At 38.4% G+C, this 22,678-nt stretch overlaps 1 protein-coding gene across 2 annotated transcripts in view; it reads left to right on the top strand.

The window, feature by feature from the left end:
- LOC136858195 (NPC intracellular cholesterol transporter 1 homolog 1b) overlaps positions 1 to 22,678 on the top strand; it is a 212,824-nt gene that overhangs the window by 138,544 nt on the left and 51,602 nt on the right. For both annotated transcript variants that reach the window (XM_068225409.1, XM_068225411.1), the window contains exons 13-17: positions 1,065 to 1,266; positions 1,737 to 1,853; positions 4,731 to 4,911; positions 7,645 to 7,772; positions 13,531 to 13,788. In XM_068225409.1, the coding sequence (XP_068081510.1) occupies positions 1,065 to 1,266; positions 1,737 to 1,853; positions 4,731 to 4,911; positions 7,645 to 7,772; positions 13,531 to 13,788 (886 nt within the window). The remainder of the gene's footprint in view (positions 1 to 1,064; positions 1,267 to 1,736; positions 1,854 to 4,730; positions 4,912 to 7,644; positions 7,773 to 13,530; positions 13,789 to 22,678) is intronic.

Here is a 22,678-nt window from a genome sequence, read left to right as displayed (position 1 = left end):
AAGTGCGGCCAGTATCCAGTATTCGGGAGATAGTGGGTTTGAGCCCCAATGTCGGCAGCCCTGAAAATGGTTTCCCGTGGTTTCCCATTTTCACACCAGGCAAATGCTCTGGCTGTACCTTAAATAAGACCATGGCTGCTTCCTTCCCACTTCTAGCCCTTTCCTATCCCATCATCGCCATAAGACCTAACTGTGTTGGTGCGACATAAAGTAACTTGGAAAGAAAGAAAAGAAATAATATGACGCAAAATCCATTAGACGAACATTTTAATTTTCAAAGTGATTTTAGTATGTGTACATATGTTTTATCTAAAATCTTTGTAATGTAAATTTAATGAATCCACAGTGTCAATACTATTAAGAGTTCATCAATACAATTTACGTAAATTTGATAAGGTCTTCAGACGAAATTTTGTTTTTAGGATTAAATAAGTCTGATGATGCCCTATAAAGGAGAGGCGAAACATGTTAAAGAAAAGAAAAAGAAAAAGAAAAAGAAAAAGAAAAAGAAAAAATGAATTGTATTGAATAGGAGGTGTAATAAAATATTCCTTGTGTAAACTCAGTGATCTTCAGAGTTGCCGATAGTGGGGTTTGAACACACCATCTCCCGAATACAAGCTAACAGACACATGGCCTAAACTGCACAGTCAACTCATTCGGTCCCCTAAGTTACAAGAGGATGAACAATGTTGTAATCATAGTCTCTTAAATTGAATTACAGAAATGAAGAGTAGGATAGTGGTATCGGATAAAGAATGGAAAGGACCTTGAAGGGTGTGAAATTGAAAGACTTCTCTGGCTTCACAAACCAGAACAACAGTTGAGCAAGGTTGGTAGAATGGGAAATATGAAAGCAAAGAGCCTAGAGCAAAATTGATACTCTAATGAAGTGTTAGACTTAGGTAGGGGCATGATGTTCACCATTCCACACTTTCAATTTGAATTACTATGCAGAGGGAGGTTTTATTTCTATGATTTAGTTTTCCATGTCTCTTGTTGTATGAGTATGTTAATTGTCAGAAATTATGGAACAATGGTTGTTATTTCTCGACTGCCGACAGCTACATCAATTTCATGAAGAACTGGACCACTCACAGCAAGCCAGACTTCATGAGCGTGGCGTTCTCAGCAGAACGTTCCATTCAGGACGAGTTGGAGAGGGAGTCGTACGCTGAGGTGTCCACAGTGGTCATCAGTTACTGCATAATGTTCCTGTACATCACCGTAGCTCTGGGACATTTCACCACTTTAGCGACTCTGCCGGTACGTTGCTAACCCTCTGTAAGGAGACGACTCTAGAAGAACAAATTATTCTACCTTTGATTACTTAAAGAATATTTTTAAACATTCTTCAGTGGGGGAGATTAGATCAGTGGCTTAGGTACTGCTTTCCCACTCAGAAGACTGAGGTCTTTGAGACTGATATTTTCATCTCAATCACTTGACATCAGGAAGGCCATCCGGCCTTAAACCCCTAGCCAAGACCAAAATACCAAAATGAGCCTAGGGGGCTCTAGCAACCCTAGAAATATCTGGGATAAGCTGAAGAAAGTAGCTTTCCTTTCTAACAGACTTCAGATTTTCCAGAGTACCCTTACTCGCTTCTAAATACAAGCCTATAGAGGCACCACTTGTACCGTGCAGCCTACTCGGTTGATAAATTTCTGTATTCTTCAATAAAATCTCAATACAGTTCCCACCTCAAGACTTACAGTTTCTCCCCATTATTCCAGGTGGAGAGTAAATTCACTTTGGGTGCTGGTGGAATTGTGATCGTTCTCGCAGCTGTCGGTTCAGCACTAGGGATCTTCGGGTACGCCGGAGTTGCAACCACACTTCTCACTATTGAGGTAAGAGCTTTAATGTACCTAGAGTATCATGCTGTAATGATTTGACCATGTAGTGTGTTTGTATATAGAGACACTAGTCAATTTTTTTTTTTTAATGTTTTCTCGCTTAAAGTGATACTGATTGGGACTCTTAGCCCTCCAAACAACAATTACCAGCACCAAACAAGTTGGGAGAAATATTGGGCAGATTGATGTGGATACTGATATGAGGATTAAGTACATTATAGATTTTTCTTAGTTCTGGTCGGGTTCTAAAATGCAAATGAAATGCTATTACGCATTTATTCTATAGAACTCATAATTTTGGCACTTTTAAAATTCTATTCCCTTACAACTGAACTGGCCCAGAGTTAAAAATGTCATCTGAATATATTTTGAGAGTGTAATATAAAGAAATTAATTTTTGTGAAAAGAAGGTTGGAATTGATTATTGCAATTCTGATCAATGTGACTTTTGTAGTAAGACATCTATGCCAATCCAATACAATATTAGTCTGATAAGTAAAGAAACTCATGTCCTTGCATTTCTCGATGTGCTATCGTTCTTTTCAGGCACACTCCCAAGTGGGAATGAGCTGCATTGCGTATCTCTCTAACCAAATACTAGTTATTCAACTAATCATAAAACTCTGACAGTACCATGAATCAAATCGGGCCTCCGAGGACAACAGCTCTCAGCACTAACCACTGCAAAGTGGAAACAACTTAGCACAATCATGGTGAAACACGTAAATTGTTTTTTCCAACATCATCTAAGCTGAGAGGCTCAGATGAAAGAGTGCTGGCCTTCTGAGCACTAGTTCGCAAGTTCGATCCCGGCTCAGCCCAGTGATATTTTACAGTGCTCAAATACACCAGCCTTGTGTTAGTAGATTTATCAGCACATAAAAGAACAGTGGAACAAAAATTCAGCACCTTGGCATCTTTGAAAACAGTAAAAGTAGTTGGTGCAATACAAAAACTATCAACATTATTATTCTAACATCTTCTGTTAAATTTCTGGTGTAATTTCTCCATTTGACTGCAGTACAAATCTGATTTGATAGTTTTCTTGTGTGGAAAGTATCTCATAGAACCAAATGCTTTTGAAATCTATCCAGGCATAGAATACCACATACCAAGCAAGTGGCTACAAGGTTTGGGTCACACGGCTGTCAGCTTGCATTCGGGAAATAGTGAGTTCAAACCCCACTGTCATCAGCCCTCAAGATGGTTTTTACGTGGTTTCCTATTTTCATACCAGGAAAATGCTGGAACTGTACCTTAATCAAGGGCATGGTCAATTCCTTCCCTCTCCTAGCCCTTTACTGTCCCATCATCGCTGTAAGACCTATCTGTGTTGATGCAGTATAAGAAGGGGGTCACGTAGTCATGAACGTTGCATTGTGCTTCACATGACATTATCGTAAATGCTGTATACCTCTTTAACGTGGGTAATCTGAACATTTAAGTGGACCTTCAGCAACTTTGTACTCAGATACCAGCAAGGTAGGTAGCAAATTACTAGATTACCAGTAATTTTTGAACTTTTGTAAACTGTGACTTTTTAAGCTTTAGTGGAGGATGCTGGTTAACACAGCACTATTTTGGTCACATCCATTGAATGGGATATACGTGTAGAAATCTAAAGCAGAATCAGTATTGCATTAGGTGTTTCTGATATTAAAGCACTGCACAACTTTGACCTCTAATTTGAAACTTGTTCACGAGTTGTTAAGTGTTACCAATGCTGCTTTATGCTGTGGAAGGATAGACACTAAAGGTTTTGTCAATGAACTGACTGCAAGCCTCTGAAATATGAGTGTATCGCAGAATGTTGAAGATCTCACAGGTAGACCACGTAATCAACGGCGTACTCCATCATAAAACCAATATAGTTGGCCTGTTATTGGACATGGCGTCATGATGGGAAATCATGTGAAGTCTTAACTCTTGCAAAACGCAGGAATGTTTTTTGCTATTTGCTTTAAGTCACACCAACACAGACAAGTCTTATGCTGACAATGGGATAGGAAAGGACTAGGATTTGGGAAGAAGCAACCATGGTCTTAATTAAGATACAGGCCCAGGGTTTGAATGGCATGAAAATGGGAAACCATGGAAAACCAGCTTTAGGCTTCCGACTGTGGCGTTTGAACCCACAAACTCCCGACTACAAGCTCACAGCTACATGACGCAGACCACATAGCCAACTTGCTCAGTAAACACAGGAAAGCAGCCTATTTTATTCACATCCTCCGATATGAAATGAAATGGCGTATGGCTTTTAGTGTCTGGAGTGTCCAAGGACATGTTCGGCTCGCCAGAAGCAGGTCTTTTGATTTGACTCCCGTAGGCGACCTGCGTGTCGTGATGAGGATGAAATTATGATGAAGATGACACATACGCCCAGCCCCCGTGCCAGCAAAATTAACCAAGGGTGGTTAAAATTCCCGACCCTGCTGGGAATCGAACCCGGGACCCCTGTGACCAAAGGCCAGCACACTAACCATTTAGCCATGGAGCCGGGCTCCAATATGAAAAACAGCCTGATATTAATGATAATGGAAGACGAGATATAAGGGAAACGTGGACATGGGAAAAGATTAGTATGGATGCCAATCCTCCGACAGTGTTTCCTCAGCCACGAGAAAGCAACTCTGACACAGGGAACATAAAATGGGAAAAAGTACACCATGATGGTCCCCACCTTTTTTTGAGGAGATGGGACCAGAAGAAGAAGGTAACAGGATTTTGGTTATTTACATAGGAGAATCTTCAAGGTTGGCTGGAACTTGAAGGGTTAAAATTCCTGTCTCTAGAAATGTTGGCTTGTTTTGGGTTGTTTTTTTCCTTCCTCCTGATATCTACAAAATATATCAATGTACTGTTTTCCAGGTGATTCCTTTCCTAGTTCTCGCTGTAGGAGTAGACAATATCTTTATCATGGTCCAAACACATCAGAGAGAAGGCCGCAGGAGTGATGAATCATTTGAACAGCATGTGGGTCGAACTCTTGGGAAGGTTGGCCCCAGCATGCTGCTTACAACAATGTCAGAGTCCACTTGTTTCCTCATAGGTGAGTAAGAACGATATTGTTACGAATAAAACACTGTCTGTTGTATTGGACTAATTTAATCTAGACCCAGTTTGTGCACACATAAATACGTACACAGTTATACTTGAAAATGGATGACAGCACTTCACTAATTACTGTCTATTTACAAAAGTATCTTGTTCTCACAGCGGATCCCCTGCTGGCACCCTGTACCTGAAACGGGCCATCCTTCCACAATCTTAATTGACAGGTCTCACCTTTCACTTGGCTTTGCACGCAGCAGTCACTCCAATCATCAGCTACATGCACACAGGTTCAAATACAAGTCTGTTGACTATCAAAACACACAACTGCTATACACTTGGTTTGCCTCCAAACAAGACACAACTCACATAACTCACATAATCAACTTGCTTGACTGCTTTCACACTGAAGACATATCACTCGGCAACACAACACAACACAACACAATGCAACACAACCCAACACAACACAACTCAACTCAACTCAACACCAACCACTAAACAATGACAGTACTAACCAGCACTCTTCTCCAACACTACTCCAACAACACTCCAATGTGCAACACTACTCTTGTTCATGGCGAGCCTGCTTTTATATCCCTGGCGATAAAGTACTAGTATCCTCTGATCTGGCCAGTATAGGAACGTCCTAGTTTCGCCTTCCAGAAAATCCACAGACACACCAGATGAAAAGCACAATAGAAGGAGAGGCCATCACATGCCCTCAGACCAGCCGAGAGCTCTCCAGCCTGACTGACTCATCCATTCCATGAAATACCGAAGGGTGTTTCCAGAGATCTGGCAGTCACATGAGCATGTAACATTATATTTAGCTGTATATGCTTCATTTTAAATACAGAATCGGGTGGCTTGGAGAGCCAAATCAAGCCATTCTCTGGACTGATATGCCAAAGGTTGAAATAGGTCTAACTGTATTTCTATATAGATGTATTTTTCCCACATCAGGCGATACGCAAATCCAAGTCCTGAGCTACTCCTCCCGACTGCATCTCCAAATACTAATAAGGTCTACATCCATATAAAAACTGAGTAGCACACACAGCCCATTAAGCTGCTTGTCCTTCCAAGGTGATTGCTACCCATTGAATGACTTTCAGATTTTGGAATATAAAGTAAAGTGGCCACCAGCTGGTCAAGGGAAAATTCACTCAGCTTTGAATCGTGCAAAGGCTTATCTGAGGTAATCATTGGGTGAGGAACAGACTTTGGTTTTCGCACTCCTCAACATAGGAGGAAGGTTGATGCAGAAAATGGAATCTGATAACTAGTTAAATAAAAAACAGCATCTTGTGTACAACTTTTGTGTTGTCTTCTTCTTCTTCTTCCATTTCTTTCATTTCTGTAGGTACTATAGACACATTACCAATTGTGCATATTACAGTATTTTGACAATGCAGTCAACGTTCACTGTCCGTATCCAGATAGCTTGATTTTATATTATCTTATCAGACAGATAGGTTGGTCTGTACTAGTCTGGTCACGAAGCAAGTCACTGACATCTTAGGAAATGAGACAGGGAAGCAAGTTTCAATACATCATGATTAATTGCTGATGGTTCTTTCAGGGAATAGAGGAATCATGGTAGTTAGTACTGTTTGCTGTTGTGTATTATATGACCGAGCAAATTGGCTGTGCAGTGAGGGTCGTGTAGCTGTGAGTTTGCATTTGGGAGATAGTGGGTTCGAATCCCACTGTTGGCAGCCCTGAAGATGGTTTTCTGCTGTTTCCCATTTTCACACCAGGCAAATGCTGGGACTGTACTTTAATTAAGGCCACGGCCACTTCCTTCCCACTTCTAACCCTTTCTTATCCCACTGTCACCTTAAGACCTATCTGTGTAAGTGTGACTTTAAAATAAAAAAGATAATACAGTTGTTTCTATTTCACAACCAACTTACTCCATCCTTAAGAGCAAGTTTTCAGGATTTTTCAAACCATTGGACATAATCTGAGATCATTAATTTAAATTCTCATGTTTCATTTCCTTTTTGATTTTATATTTAATTAAAAGTTTATTTCCTAATGTCCAGCATTATTTTTAATTATTGACAGTCCCAGTTCAATAATACCTTAGCAACTTGACAAAACGCAAGGATTTGGAGCGTATCATAACCTTCTACTCTTCCTCTTTCATGTCAATTTCATTTTTCTTTCTTTTTATTATTTATTTAGGAAGAATTTTTACTAATTATGTTATTAATCCCCAAACCAACTTTGCTGATTTCGGAGACATCGAGGTGCCAGTACTTTTGCTACAGGAGTTCTTTTATGAGCTGGGTAAAACTACCAACACCAGGCTGGTGTATATGAGTACTTTCAAATACCACGAAACTGAACTAGGATCAAATCTGCCAACTTAGATCTCAAAAAGTCAGCGCTTTATGGTGTGAGCCACTCAGCCTGATTATTTTCTTTTGTTTTGTTACCCTAGTTTCTTTGATAACTCACTGTAAAGCCATAGCTATTGAGGTTCATATCATTTGCTCATACATTATTAGGCCTAAGAAGTAATTATATCTTGATAGGAAATAATAATAAGAAATAATACCATTACTGTTTATGCTTTAAAACAATTCTCATCACAGGAAGTGCAGCACATGACCGAACTGTGAAGATACTATTGGCTGGCTAACCTACATGTGGCTTAGATCTGTTACACACATTTTTTAACCCTGATGCTTTGTATTTATATTATGTTGATTCTTACCAGGTACCCTGTCGGACATGCCTGCAGTGAAGACCTTTGCGCAATACGCGACTGTTGCGCTCATCCTGGACTTCCTCCTTCAGATCACCGTGTTCGTCAGTCTCCTGTGTCTTGATAGCAAACGACAAGAGGTGAGAGAATTCTGTTATTTCATGCAATGCCAAATGTCATATGTTATCTTCAAAATAAAGTAATGTGGAGTACTGTAGTTACATACAGCACTTAACTTCTACCAACATTTAAGTGTGTGTCCAAGCCTTGTCCTGTTTCTCTACGGGGTCGGATATGAAGAGAGATGAATCTTCCTGACGTCAACCTCATCAGAAGAGTTAATGAGATGAAATGAATGATGTGATATATGATAGTAGAAAGCAAGAGGGTGAAGCCCAGTGCTGGAACATAGCCTACTTCTGTCGAATAGCTCCAAGGGGTCTGCTCAAGGCTGAACATCTCTATCCAATGAACGAATCACTATTAACAGCATCATATGCCTGCATTCCACATGAACACTGTGGAAAGGTTTTGAATTGAATCCAGGTTTTTACCACGTCACTAGTGATTAGAAATAAATACCAACGTAACATACCATTAGAAACTTTTCTCAGTACATGTAAAATAGTTTCTTAGGCACTTATCAGATGGTTACAATCTGTCAACTTGGTGAGTCAGTATATATTTATCAACTAATTATTGTCCAACTCGTTGGCTGAAGGGTCAGCATACTGGCCTTTGGTTCAGAGGGCCCCGGGTTCGATTCCAAGCCGGGTCGGGGATTCTAACCTTAATTGGTTAATTCCAATGGCATGGGGGCTGGGTGTACGTGTTGTCTTCATCATCATTTCATCCTCATCCCGACGCGCAGGTCTCCTACGGGAGTCCCATAGAAAGACCTGCTCCCGGCCAGCCGAACCCGTCCTGGGATATCCCGACACTAAAGGCCATACGACATTTCATTTCAACTAATTATTGAATGATATTGATTATTTCATAGAAGGCATCTGCTGTTTTGAATGGTGGATTCTGAAGTGAGCAATGATGGGCTGAACTGAACATGATGTCTTCATCTTAATATTATTTAATAGCCAAAATCTTTTATCTGGCAACAACATTTCTTTTTTTGTTTATTTTACGAAAACACACTTTATGTGATGTAGTAGGGCACCATTTATATAGCAACCAAACTGTACTGGCATAGCCTACTTTGTCCCTTCGGACAACCTCCTCATAGGGGAAGTATTTGTTCTAGTAAATACAAGTATATGTACTGTATATAAAAATTTATAAATAAATAACTAGCTGAGTTCATCTGTTGTAAAATCAGTCGTATTATAGACTGCTTGGTGCCCGTGATCGTTAAGGCATCAAGTCTATATGGTCTGACACTGTGGTTAGATGTGTCGAGTCCCTCTGTTGGAACAAAAATATTACCATTAGAATGTTGGCCAGCAGGGTAGAAAAGGTGGTGGTATACAATTTCTAATGACAAGATTGCGTGCCAAAAGGCTGGATTCAATTCCAAACCTTTCTGATGTGTTCATATGGAGTGAGGACAAATGATGCCGTTAATGGTGATTCGTCCATCAGATGGAGACGTTAAATATTGAGCAGACCCCTTAGTGTTATTCGACAGGAGTAGGCTGTATGCCTACCATGGATTTCACCCTCATCCTATCTCAATGTTATCATCCTACATCTAGACGGCCAGGTTGCCTATTGGTTTCAAATAGAAAGACCTGAACCAGGTGAGCCAAATATGTCCTCACACATTCCCAACACTAAAATTCATATGATAAATGAATGATTGAATGAATGAATGAATGAATGAATGAATGAATGAATGAATATTTAAATATTTAAATACCATCAGCATTACCTCAATTCATTTAGAACTGACGCCATAAAAATCCCAGCAAGGGAGAATGGCAATTAAGGAACTGACTCATATCAGAAAGAAAGAACATGCAGAACAAACGTCACTTGCTATTGTTGAGGTGATAAATTATCATCATCATTACTGTATTATTACTACTTGAGTACCCATGCTTCTCTGCAGCATTTGTTATAAATAAGTCAGATGACTTGCCTTGGTATGCCTGTCATAGTCTTATTGTTTTGCCTGCCCTTTTCAATCGTTTTATGAACATTTAATAAGAAGCGTGTTATGCTATGCCGCAATTCTTAGCCAGAATTCATCCATTCTGATGTCATCATGCCATCTGTTTGGTAAACATCTATCCATATATTCACTTTTTATCCTGCTGATCTTCATGGAAACCTTGGTATTGTGTCGTAGAAGGCAATGGTATTTTAATTGCAGTTCTTCTACATAGAACAGTTCTCTTGTGAGATCTTGAAGGAGTGTTTTTTTGCCAGGCAGAGAACTTTTTTCATATACATGGCCTTTACTCTTTCCAGTAGCTAGGTTATCCTTCGACAGATGTTCCCAGATAATCAAATCAAATCAAATTTGCAAATGAGGTGTCTACTTCAGTGGCAAATGGTACACTAAAATACATTATTGTCAAGCACTAAATTTAAATTAACGCATATGTCATGATGGGGTCTGTTTGTACATAGACTTTTTTCTCTTAGCAGCATGTAAGTTATTAGCAATGCTCAGCCATCTGTTAAATATATTTGGAAGCTAGGAAAGGTTAGAGTTTCAAAGAGTGTTCTTCCATGATCAGAGGAAGTGTATACCCTATAGCTTGACAGGTATTAATCAAACATGGCTGCAAGCAATGACATTAACAAGGATGAAAATCACATATATCAGAATATTAATGAAAGTGTTAGTTGCTTAGCAACCTGCTAAGTACAGAATGTATTGTGAGGTTAGGGTAAGCCTTCGCCTGCAATTATTGGAGTGATCACTTAATGATTACTCATAGTTGGCTGAACTTAGAGACCTGTCAATGTTTTATGATTTACCGGCAGGTAATTCCGGAGAGAATAAAACAAAACTGAAGCAAATCGGTCAGTAGAACGGACGGACAGATTTGCCAAAGCTGTTTTTAGTAAACTCTTTTAATATATAGATTATTATCATCATCTAGAATGAGGAAATTAGACAGGATTACATGGATATGATCAGTGAAAATTTCCAAACAATACACAGTAGGTAGGTTCTAGATATAGAAAGAAAATGGGTGGCATACAAGGATGTTGTAGTAGAAACAACATCTTTGTGGATTGATGAAGTGAGGGCAGCTTGTAAATGTAAAAGAAAGGCATAAAAGAATTTGTTACAAAAGAAAGGAGTGATGCAGACAGTGAACTGTATGTAAAGGAAAGAGAACAAATAATTGTTGAATCCAAGAAGAAGTCAGGGAAGTTTTTGGTAATAACCTCGAAAGACTAGGTCAAGCGACAGGGAAACCTTTCTGGTCAGTAATAAAGGATCTTAGAAAGGGATGGGAAAAGGAAATGAATAGTGTTTTGATACATCACGTGAACTCATAGTAGACCCCATGTAATCACTGGGCAGGTAGAAGGAATATTTTGAAAATCTTCTCAACGCAAAGGGAAATCCATTGACATTGCGAGCAACCAAATTCACGGGGAGGAGGACAAAGATGTTAGTGAAATTACATCGAAGGAAGCGGAAAGGGTGGTAAATAAACTCAACTGTCATAAAAGAGCAGGAATAAATTATCCTGAAATGGTTAAATATAGTAGGAAGGCAGGGATGAAAAGGCTTCATAGAGTAATAAGGAGATTAGCATGGAATGTTAGTAAGGTACCTTCTGATTGGACAAAAGCAGTTTTGCGCCTAAGCAAGGGAACAATAAAGATAGCAATAACTATCAGCATATTTCATTGATCAGTATACCAGCAAGATGTTCACTGGTATTTGGAAGGAAGGGTGCAATCAGTGGTTGAGAGAAAGTTGGATGAAAACCAGTGTGGTTTCAAACCACAGAGGGGTTGTCAGGAACAGATTTTAATCATGTGCCAGCTATTTGAAAAATGCTACAGAAGAAATAAACATCTATGTTTCACAGCTCTAGAGAAAGCATATGACAGGCTAATGAGGGAAAAGCTGTTAGCCGTACTAGAGAACTAAGGCATTAAGGGTAGATTATTAAAAGCAGTCAAAGGCATTTAGGTTGACAATTGGGCTGCAGTGAGAATTGATGTTAGAGTTCTTGGTTCAAGGTACTTACAGGGGTTAGACAAGGCTGTAATCTTTCATCTTTGTTGTTCATAGTTTACATGGATCATCTACCGAAAAGTAAAAAGTGGCAAGGAGGGTTTCGGTTAAGTAGAAAGTTAGTAAGCAGTTTGGCCTATGCTGACAACTTCGTCTTAAAGTTAGACTGTGCTGACAGACTAAAGTGATGTCAACAGAGAAGAAAGCTAAGAGAACTGAGTGGCAGGTTGGAAATACAAAATTAGAACATGTAGATAATTGGAAGTATATAGGATTTTTATTCTTCCAGGATGGTAGTATAGTCAGTGAGATTGAATCAAGATGCAGCAAAGCTAAAGCAGTGAGCTCATAGTTGTGATCAGTATTCTCTAAGCAGGAAGTCAGCTCTCGGACAAAACTATATTTACGACGGTCTGTTTTCAGAGATTTTCCTTTACGGGAGTGAAAGCTGGGTGGAATTATGATATCTTATGAATAAGTTAGAAGTAACAGACATGGAAGTAGCAAGAATGATTGCTGGTACAAACAGGTGGGAACAATGGCCAAAGGCATTTGGAATGAGGAGATAAAGTCTAAGTTAGGAATGAAATTGATTGATGAAGTTGTACGCATAAATCAGTTTCGTGGTGGAATCATGTGAGGCAAATGGAGGAGGATGGATTACACAGAAGAACAGTGACCTTAGTGATGGAAGTTAAGAGAATTAGAGAGAAACTCGGACAACGATGGTTAGACTCTGTGCCTAATGATTTAAAAATAAGAGGTAACAAGGTGACAGAACTTGTTAGAAACAGAGGATTGTGGAGGTGTTTATTAAATTCACAGAGCCCTGCAGACTGAATGCTGAAAGGAATAACAGTTTATAATGTATGTATGTATGTATGTATGTATGTATGTATGTATGTATGTATGTATGTATGTATTTATTATCTTCATTGTTTTAATTCTTATGTTCTAAGAATGCAAAGTGCATTTTTCTTTACTATTTTACACTAATACTGATAAGAGAATATAAAATGTACTTTTTTCTTTCTTTTATTTTCAGTCTGCTTTACATCGCATGTAAAATGTACACTGAAATGAGGTTCTACCCCTATATTTTTCTGATATGTGTGTGGATAAGCTCGGAAGAATAAAAGCTTGAGATAGTCGGCATTAGCATCAGGATTCATATCTCAAAGTCCTAATGCTGCCTTCTATGCAGAGATACACTGTAGTAATCTCATATCCACACCTCGTCAGGATAAAAATTATTGGTAAATTTATTATATTTAATGTCGATGAGGGTATTGCAATTGAAGTTTACATTTTTGAATGCTGAAACAAGTTAGAAAAAGTAACTGTATCAAGTCCATCTAGAAGGTTCAAGCATGTTTTATTGTCTGTGTGGATTTAACTTACAGGACAGGAAAATGTTGCAAGAATTACATGTGAATAGTTTATTTGATGTATCTAGTTACTGTGAGGATGTAAGTAGTAGTGCTTCTGATAATAACTATGTGAATGATGAACCTTCAGCTTCCAATAAGAAACATATTAATAAACATGGAATTTCCCCAGCAGTGACTAGTTTTGACAAGTCAGCAAGCCTAGCAATGAAGAGAGACAGTGATGATATTGACAGTTCGGCTGATGGTTGAACACACAAATATCTTGATAGAAGATTAGAGTAATTGCTGTATAATATCGGTCTCGCTCAAGCAATAGTTGTGACATGATCATTGTTTTCTTTCCAGAACAACAGGTTTGACATCGTGTGCTGTGTGAGGGGCTGCAAGAAGCCTAGCAGTAGCAATAAGTCCCACGGCCCTCTCTACACCATAATGAAGGTACTTTACGTGCCGATCTTGATGCACCCGATAGTTCGTCTGGGTGTCGTTGTCGTGTTTCTTGGCTGGCTCTGCTCCAGTATTGCCATGATACCTCACATCGAAGTGGGACTCGAACAGCAGCTCTCCATGCCAGAGGACTCCTATGTCCTCACCTACTTCCAAGTAAGTAACACCAGCTCAAGTCAGCTCCTCCATAGTGATTGGAGCTGGAATATCCAAAGGAGAATACACATATTCAGAACATTAATGTACAACATTTACCACATCGATGCATAATAACAGGGGTGGTGATTTTTAGCGTTTTAAAATCAGAAATTTAGCACTTAGCATTTATACATTTGTATTTTAGCATTTTTAAGAAAAACATAGAATTTGAGTTAATTCTGATGATTAGGCAATGTCTTTTGATGATGATGATGATGATGATGATGATGATGACGACGATGATGATGATGATGATGATGACGATGATGATGATGATGATGATGATGATGATGTTATTTGTTTTATATCTGCTACATTTTTCGGAGACAAGTTGTCAGAATTTTGTCCCACAGGAGTTCCTCTGCATGTCATTAAATCAAATGACATGAGACCGACATATATTTGAGCACCTTCAGATACTACCGAACTGAATCAGGATCGAAACTGTAAAGTTTGGCACAGAAGGCTAGTTCTCTACCACCTGAACTAGTCAGCCCAGCAGGAAATTAAAGTTGCATTTGCATTAAGAATAGTAAAATAAAAATTCATGAGTCTATTAAAATTGTTTTAAATTGATCTAGGATAAAGCATAAATTCTGATGCAAAATAAGAATAATAAATCTTGTCCCAGTAATTACTTTTTTACAGTTTACGGAGCCGCTATGGTGCCGGAAGTCAGTCCCACAGGAGTTCTTTTATGTGCCCATAAATCTACTGACACGAGGCTGATGTATTTGATCACCTTCAAACACCACCAGATTGAGCCAGGATCGAACCTGCCAAGTTGGGGTCAGAAGGCCAGCGCCTCAAACGACTGAGCCGCTCAGCACGGCTAAAAATACACAGAATTAACTTAAGTCGTGTTCATGTTGAAAGTAATCATAGAACCTACTTTTGTTCCATCGTTCATGGACATGGACACTCCCATATGTTGATGATGTACTGGTGGCTGCAAGAGAATGCCGTACTCTTGAAGAGGAAATACTGAAGTGGTACATCAAATTGCCATAAAATGGACTAAGGCAGAAAACGATGAAAAACTAATACATTAAATGTGGATTGCAGACACCTAGGGCCCATTCATGTGGGTAACCAGGCAGGATCTCATGAAAGTTGAGCAGTATAGATGCCTTGACTCTCTGGTCAATTCATATGATGACACGCTCTCAGATGCCTTGCTCGTGTCAACGTGAGTTGGCTGAAGTGGAGGCAAATCAGTGGAGTCCTCTTTGATTGTAGGATACCCATCCACCTGAAGACCAAGGTTTACAGGAACATTGTACACTCAGTTGCCCTCTATGGTTCTGAATGCTGACTAGCATCTGTTAAACATGGACAAGCTGTGCACATCATGGAGATGCAAATGCTTCACTGGGTGGTTGGTCTGACGTGACATGATCATCTGAACCCAGAACTTTCCACCTTGAGAGACTTCCAGCGGCTTCTCATCTGAAGGATCTCAAAGGGTTAGCCCCTCTACATCAGGTGGGTGGACAAGCACGAGATGGTTCAGTGTGGACTTGGTCAGACAGTGATACTGAGTGAAGAATGAAGTCAGTGAGACAGTGCTGTGAGGTGTGGTACCGCTGAATACTGGATCAGCGTGCTCCAGTGTCGATGGAGCACTGCATGTGGACTGATGGAACAGTGAGATGAGCGACGAGGGATAACAGAAAAAGATCTGCCGTGTGTGTGTGTGTGCAAACCCTGTACCACATACAGACTTGTGTGACTGTGTTGCGTGCGCATGAACTGTGGACAGTCCAGCCTCATATTTATTTATGTAGTACCCCGCCATAACGTTTCAATATTTTTTTAAAAATCATCATCCTCCTTTCCCCTCATCCAACTTCTACTGGATCGGGGCATTAATGTCACTTCTCCAACTTCCTCTCTCCTCTCGCCATTCCTCTTCAATCATTTTGTCCCAGTCCAGATTTCTTCTTCTTGGACAACTCTTTATTACATCGATCCACCTTGTTTTAGGTCCCTCTCTCATTCTTTTTGCCCTCGAACTTCATCTCCATTATCTGTTTTGGTATTCTTTTCTCCTTCATCATTATACTTCTTAGGTGCTTCATTTCGCTAGCTTTTTTTCTATACATTTAAGAGGCAGCTGAGATTAAGCTCATAATGGTGCAGTACATACTTTACATTCAATTACTCGGCAAAGGCAGGCATTTATACAACTGGAGGCACATGCTTCCCCTCGTACACCATTACTGCATTGTCCTACATAGGAGGCTTGCAGTGGTATCTCAATGGTGCGCTAGCGCCAGCATCTTGGAGAAGTGTAGCATTCCAACTGATGAGCCCACTGCTACACTGGTGCAAAATGCTGGTAATTTCATGATTGAAAAAAACCTAATGACTTAAAGAGCTTAAATGATGTTTATACTTAAAAGTAAATAATGTGCATGCCTCTCTTATGTCTCTATGGTGACTATTAAATATAGTACAGAGTAATTCCATAATGAATTTGTACCAAACTCACAAGTTTGTATTTATGTAAAGTGAAGTTTGAAGCACTTCTGGTGTAGTACATATGGATATCTGAATGAGCCTTACAGGAAGTGTTGGAGTGTATCAATTTATGCTTTAGCTTTTACACCGTGATAGCTGAGGATTTTTGATAGAGATTAGTGAGGGATAGGATGTTACAATATTTGTACAAATGTGCTGTTGGAGTCCTCGTGGGTAGATTGAAGAGTATTTTTAATACTCTTTAATGCAAGATATTGATTTTTTCCAAATTGTTCCTTCCTGCAAAGAGCCCAAATATGGATCATGTACGTGAGGTGGTTCTCAATTAGTGTATGGTAAATACTCTTCAGCAGTCCATGGGTTAACTTTTATTTCAGCCTGGTCAAGATACCTATAGCAGGAATAATCTTATCACAAATAGCTATAACGTGGTTATCCCAAAAGTGTTTCATCTACAATTAATCCATGAAATTTCGTCAATTTTGCATGAATTACATCAGTGTTCTACCCAGAAATTTTTGTCAGCCGGGTGGCAGGAATGAGTAGCAGGGTGGAAATACTATGTAAAAAAAAAAATTTCAATTTATTCTGCATAAGGCTTACTTACTTACTTACTTACTTCCTCTTCATGGATTAGGCTAATAGCTTGTTCCGACCTCAGATTTCATTCCATCTCTTCATAGGACGACCAATATCTCTTCTTCCTGTAGGATGGTATTCCAGGGCAAGTTTTGGGATTCTGTCGTATTTCAATTTATTCTGCATAAGGCATTAACAGTAATATCAGACAAGTTAGTGTCATTACCTAGAAGAAGACATAACAGAATATTTTGAACTTCTAGTTTTCTACCGCTCAATAATTAATTATGTTCACCGGGGCTTACCACTCATTTGCTACAGAGTGTCATACGGGTTTGTGATGTCATGTGGAATGGAGTGCTCGCTTGTGATGCCACGCTAATCGAGTCACCGCTTGTGCACGACATTATGCGCTAGGTTAAACAATTAAACTCTGTTGTAACAGATGCAAATTATGCTGACAATAATTAAGATTTATCATTCAAATAAATAGTTTTACTATATTTACATTTTAATTTGGAGCAACCAATGACTCAAATATGTATTAATATTATGCAACTAGCACATATCTAAATAGATTATGTTAACTGGGTGGTCCTAGACAGAATACTGTATATATTGACCATAGAGTGACAATGTTATGTTCAAAGGAAGGCTGTATGAGGATATGTGAAAAGCAATATAATTTGGCTTTGCCAGATTGATTGTTAATCTATTTTCATCCATCCAACATTGAATTAAGTTTATGTTGTGTTGCATTTTCTGTTTAAGGTCATAACAGGAATTACCAATGTAGAAAATATTGGTATCATCAACATATAAAAATGGTCTAACTCAAATTTAAACAGCCACTATCATTAATAAATATGAAAAAAGAATAGGGCCTAATACAGAACCCTGTGGTATATCAATTAAGATAATTCAAGGAGTCCTCTTTTAACCCAAGCAATAAACAAATTGTTCTAGGCCATCGAGATAGTTTTCAAACTAGTTAAGGTCAGTACATCTCACACCTGCAGCTTCTAACTTCTGAAGGAGGAGAACATGTTCCACTGTATCAGATGCTCCTTTCAAATCTATTAATAGGCCAGATGCTACCATGCCCTCATCTAATGCTTCTTGCAAATTATTAATAATAATATCTTCTATGACACTGTAGGTACTTGAATTTGGTATGAAACCTTACTGGTAAGGATAAACATAATTATTATGTATTCAAAATTTTAATAATCTCTTTTTAACCACCTTTTCCAGTATTTTGGATATGATAGGAAGAACTGAAAAAAGGTCTGCAATTATTAACATTGTGTTTATCGGATCCTTTGTAAACTGGTATTACTTTGGTGATCTTTAGCTTCTGAGGGAATTATTTATTTATTTAGTAATATTTAGTAATATATATATGAGAAGCTAAATTTGTAATCAGTCCATTATATATACCATAACAGTCAGCTTGAATTCTATTCTCCTCTCTACTTGTCATTGTCTCAGCTGCATAAATCAATATGGTTGTAATACATTTAATACACTATCCCTTTGCACTTCCTTGGTACTTCCTTATACCAGACAAGGTTTCTTACTGTACCCTTCCAGCCTATAAATTGTGTGCCGGCTATTAATCCCAGGGTCATTATGGGTGATCCCCTGGTGATATTTTCTAAATAAAAATAAATTAAACTTAAATTAATAAGCAGGAAGGATAAAAGAGTAAAAAAATGAATAAAAAGATTATGAATGAGAAACTCTTGAAAAACTAATTTCTTTTAAGCTTTAGCAGTACAGCAAAGAAAAAAAATGAACAACAATAAAAAGAATTATGAATCAAAGCTCACAAGGTCAACTGTATAAAAACCTGCTAATAACAATCCATATGGATGTTACAAATTCAGTTATATCCTCCAAGTATCATTTTTCATATCACACAAATGCATCATTTGTTAAATTTGTTAAGTTGGTTTGTTCTAAAAATTCAATTCCACTCATTAAATCTCTGACATAATACCACACTCTCTCACAATCTTAAACTCCTAAGATAAACACATATTGAGTGGTTGAAACTTCATTACATAATTTTAGGATCCATCTATACGATTTGATTTATCACACAATTTTGATGATGATGATGATGATGATGATGATGATGATGCTTGTTGTTTTAAGGGGCCTAACATTGAAGGTCATCGGCCCCTCACACAATTTTACTGACGTAACTCTTTATATATCATTTAATTTTGTTTATTCTCTTATTGGGTTTCATCATTAAATTACTAACATCATTGTTCCAAAAATAAAGTTGACCTGTGTTACCCTTTACAAATGAAATTAAATTACATCAAATGAAATCAATACAATGAAATCATTAAATCCATTAAATTAAAAATTATTAAATCATCATTTTTGCTGAATCATCCCTACAATTTATTACACCGAACCGAACACGGACTGAGTGAGCATATTTGATTTAATAATGACATGAGTAAATCCAACTAAAAATTAAATCTTGTAAACAAACACAACCAGCTGTCTAATTACTATATTCCACCAACATGGAATTATACGTTAATAAAATCACACTAATCATAAATATGTAGTGAAGGGCCCTACAGAACATAAACAAACACAAATCCTCCAAAAACTTACAACTACATTGGCTCTACTGCAGTGGGAATGGAACCCCTGCCTCAAGACATGGCAACCATATGGAACTCAGTCCACAATCAAATAAGTCACAATAACCACAAAACAGAATTTGCGTTGTCAAAATACTCATACAAGAAATTATAAATCACACATATAAACAAATAAATCCAGGATGACAACCATCAGTGAAAACCCAAGTCCAATAACCCGGTCGAGAATCAAAGCGATGTCCCTCAAGACATCCAATCACAACATACTTGAAATGCCCTGACTTCTAACCAAAGTGATATTCAGATGACGTTAAATATTCAAATAACCTTGTGCTGTGGTTCTACTTTAATCAATTGGAACTGGATAAAATAACATCATAATTAATCTTCAATGACCCTATCTCAACAGGATATATTCTTTCACATTCAGACACAGAAGCGAGGAGACTCTTAACTTTGAAATAAACATATCCCTTTCAACGCTCCCTGGCGTAACATATATGTCAGTGTTCCATACGCTATCTCCATGACAAGGCAAGCTCATTCAGTCTTCTTCCGAATACCTTATAATCTGGCCTCTCTCAGGCTAACAACATCCACTGGTTCAAATCTCACCAGGATTAACCAAATATTCCACAAAATCTATGATTGGAATACACAATCTCTTGACTTCAATTATAACTTTCATAATATCTTATCTCATATTTATCGCTTACTTTCTTCCTCTCACTGCTGTTTCTAATCTCAACAAATCACAAAGTAAATACAATTAAAAAAACCATCAAAAACCATGAAATACCTCACAGCACAGATCGCTATCTCAACCAAAATCAAATCACTTATCCTCATATGATGACTTTAAATACAAACTGTAATATTCACTGATGTGCCACGGACTCAAACCAGTGACCGACACTGGTGGGTCTTTCTCGAAGAACGAAAATAAGATGGCGTTGAGTGAGATGGTAGAGTAAAGTTGCTCTTGCTACACCCTCTTTGAATTGGAAGTTAATTAGCTGAAAGTGCTAATCTGTGTTAACAAAGTTATATATTTAAGTGTCTTTAAAAAGTAATTACCATGTCTGTAAAAAAAGTAGCTAAGAAGATATTGGCTTTCGAAGATTGTATGAAAAGACTTTCAAGCTCAACTCAGCAGTCAGTGCCGCCAACCCACCGAACATGCTCCAATCGCTTGGTGCCGAGTTCCAGGTATTCAAGAAACAGGCCAGCGAAGACATCTCCAAGCTTAAAGGGGAACTGAAGGCTCTGGAAGATCGGCTCCAGAAACAAGACGACGTGTTGGATGAGGCCGAACAGTACACTGCTGATGCAGTTGTTGTACATGGCTTGCACCATTTATACAGTTTGTGTACCCAGATGGAAATTATAGGCATGAATAAGTTAGAATGCAAACGTATTTGAACAAGGTGCAAGTGTAATCTAGCTGCTCCACAGTTGTGCAGATAAGCTGCATAAATGTTAGAGGTTCTGATAGCTCAGATCCATTGTAGTTGAATGAGTCCAGCAGCATTTCGACACTAATTTCATCCATCCCTGACGCCTTCCCCATTTTCATTTTATGGGCTACTAATTCCCCCTCTAACATCGTTATATCATCTGCTACTGTTGAGTCACCACACCATATTACTACCATATCCTCTGCACAATTTCTCACATATTCTCAAAATAGTCCTTCCATCCTCCCTTTGTTTCTTCTGGGTATGTTATCAACTCTCCACCTTCCTCTTTAATCAGCTTTATATAAACTTTATTTCCTGTTACTCTGTATAATTCCATAAAGCATCCTTTTACTGCCAGCTTCATCAGTTTCCATCTTTTGTGTAAATTCTTTGCAACTTTTCTTCTCTTATCAATTTCTTATATTTCCTCTAAGTATCAAGATACTACCTTTTGCTTTTTTTAAATATTTTATTCTTTGCTATGCTTTCTTCTTTTCTATCACTGCTTCTCCTACCTTCTCATTCCACCACGGTGTCTCATTTTCTTTCACTCTCATTGAATTTTTACCACAGGCACTTTCTGCCCCACTTACAAATGCCCTTTTGTAGTTGGATCATTCATCTTCCACATTTTCTGCTTCAGTAATTGGAATTTGTTGTTTAACTCTCTCCGGAAATTTTTCCTGTACATTCTTATCTTTTAATTCCTACACTTTTATTTTACTCTCTGTTATCTCCTTAAATTTTTTCCCTTTTCTCCACTCTCATTTTTGCTAGTACAACTCTATGATCTTCATCAAATGCTTCTCCTGGTAAAGTTGTTACATCCATCAACTGTCTGTGATTTGTCATTTCCACCAGAAAATAATCAATTACTGATTTTACTCTTCAGTCACCCCAGCCATATCTCTAACTTTCCTGCTGTTTTTCTTCCAAAATCATGTGCTGCCTGCAATCATTCCATTCCTCCCACAAAACTCAACTACTTTCTCCCCTTCTTTATTCCTTACCTTTTGTTCCCACCTGTGCATTTAAGTTTCCCATTATAATCACTTCTATATCAGTTATCTCCTTTTCTAGTTTCTCCAGGAATTCCTCAATGTCATCCTCCTCTTTGTTCCCTGTTTGTGGTGCATACACTCCTATGAAGTCCTTCACTTTGTTCCTCATTCTCAGTACAATTTTCATTATGGTGTCGTTTATGTACTCTATCATAACCACATACTCCTCCACCTGTTTTGAAATTATCAGTCCCACTATTATTTGCCTCTTGGCCAACACTGCAGTATAGGGTATATCCTTTTCTCATTCCCTTCTTTCCTTTCCCCTTCCATTTAACTTTGCTTATCCCCATCATTTCTATACCCTCTTTCTTCATAAAATCCACCATTTCTTTGGCCTTTTCTATCAGGGTCATAAGGTTAATTTGCCCACCTTCATGATGTTACTTACTGGTCGCCCATTTTTCATAGTTCCCCCATCACCCAAAGAACTGCGCGTAGCTTATGGGACACACCCTAACTTTTCTGAGGCAAGTTTAGAAGTGTCATATCATATATAGGCTATTATTACGGTGGGGTCACCAGTCCCAGAGGCATTTTATACCTTCTGCCAGGTGTAACTTAAGGCTGCTCCTCAGGTGAACAGACGCATTTTGCAAGTGCTTCAGTGAAGTATAGACGTTGCTGACAGGAA

Source organism: Anabrus simplex, chromosome 1, assembly GCF_040414725.1.
Source record: "Anabrus simplex isolate iqAnaSimp1 chromosome 1, ASM4041472v1, whole genome shotgun sequence".
NCBI classification, from domain to species: Eukaryota; Metazoa; Arthropoda; class Insecta; order Orthoptera; family Tettigoniidae; genus Anabrus; species Anabrus simplex.
Note: the sequence above shows the minus strand (reverse complement) of the source record. Positions and strands in the feature narration are given on the sequence as shown.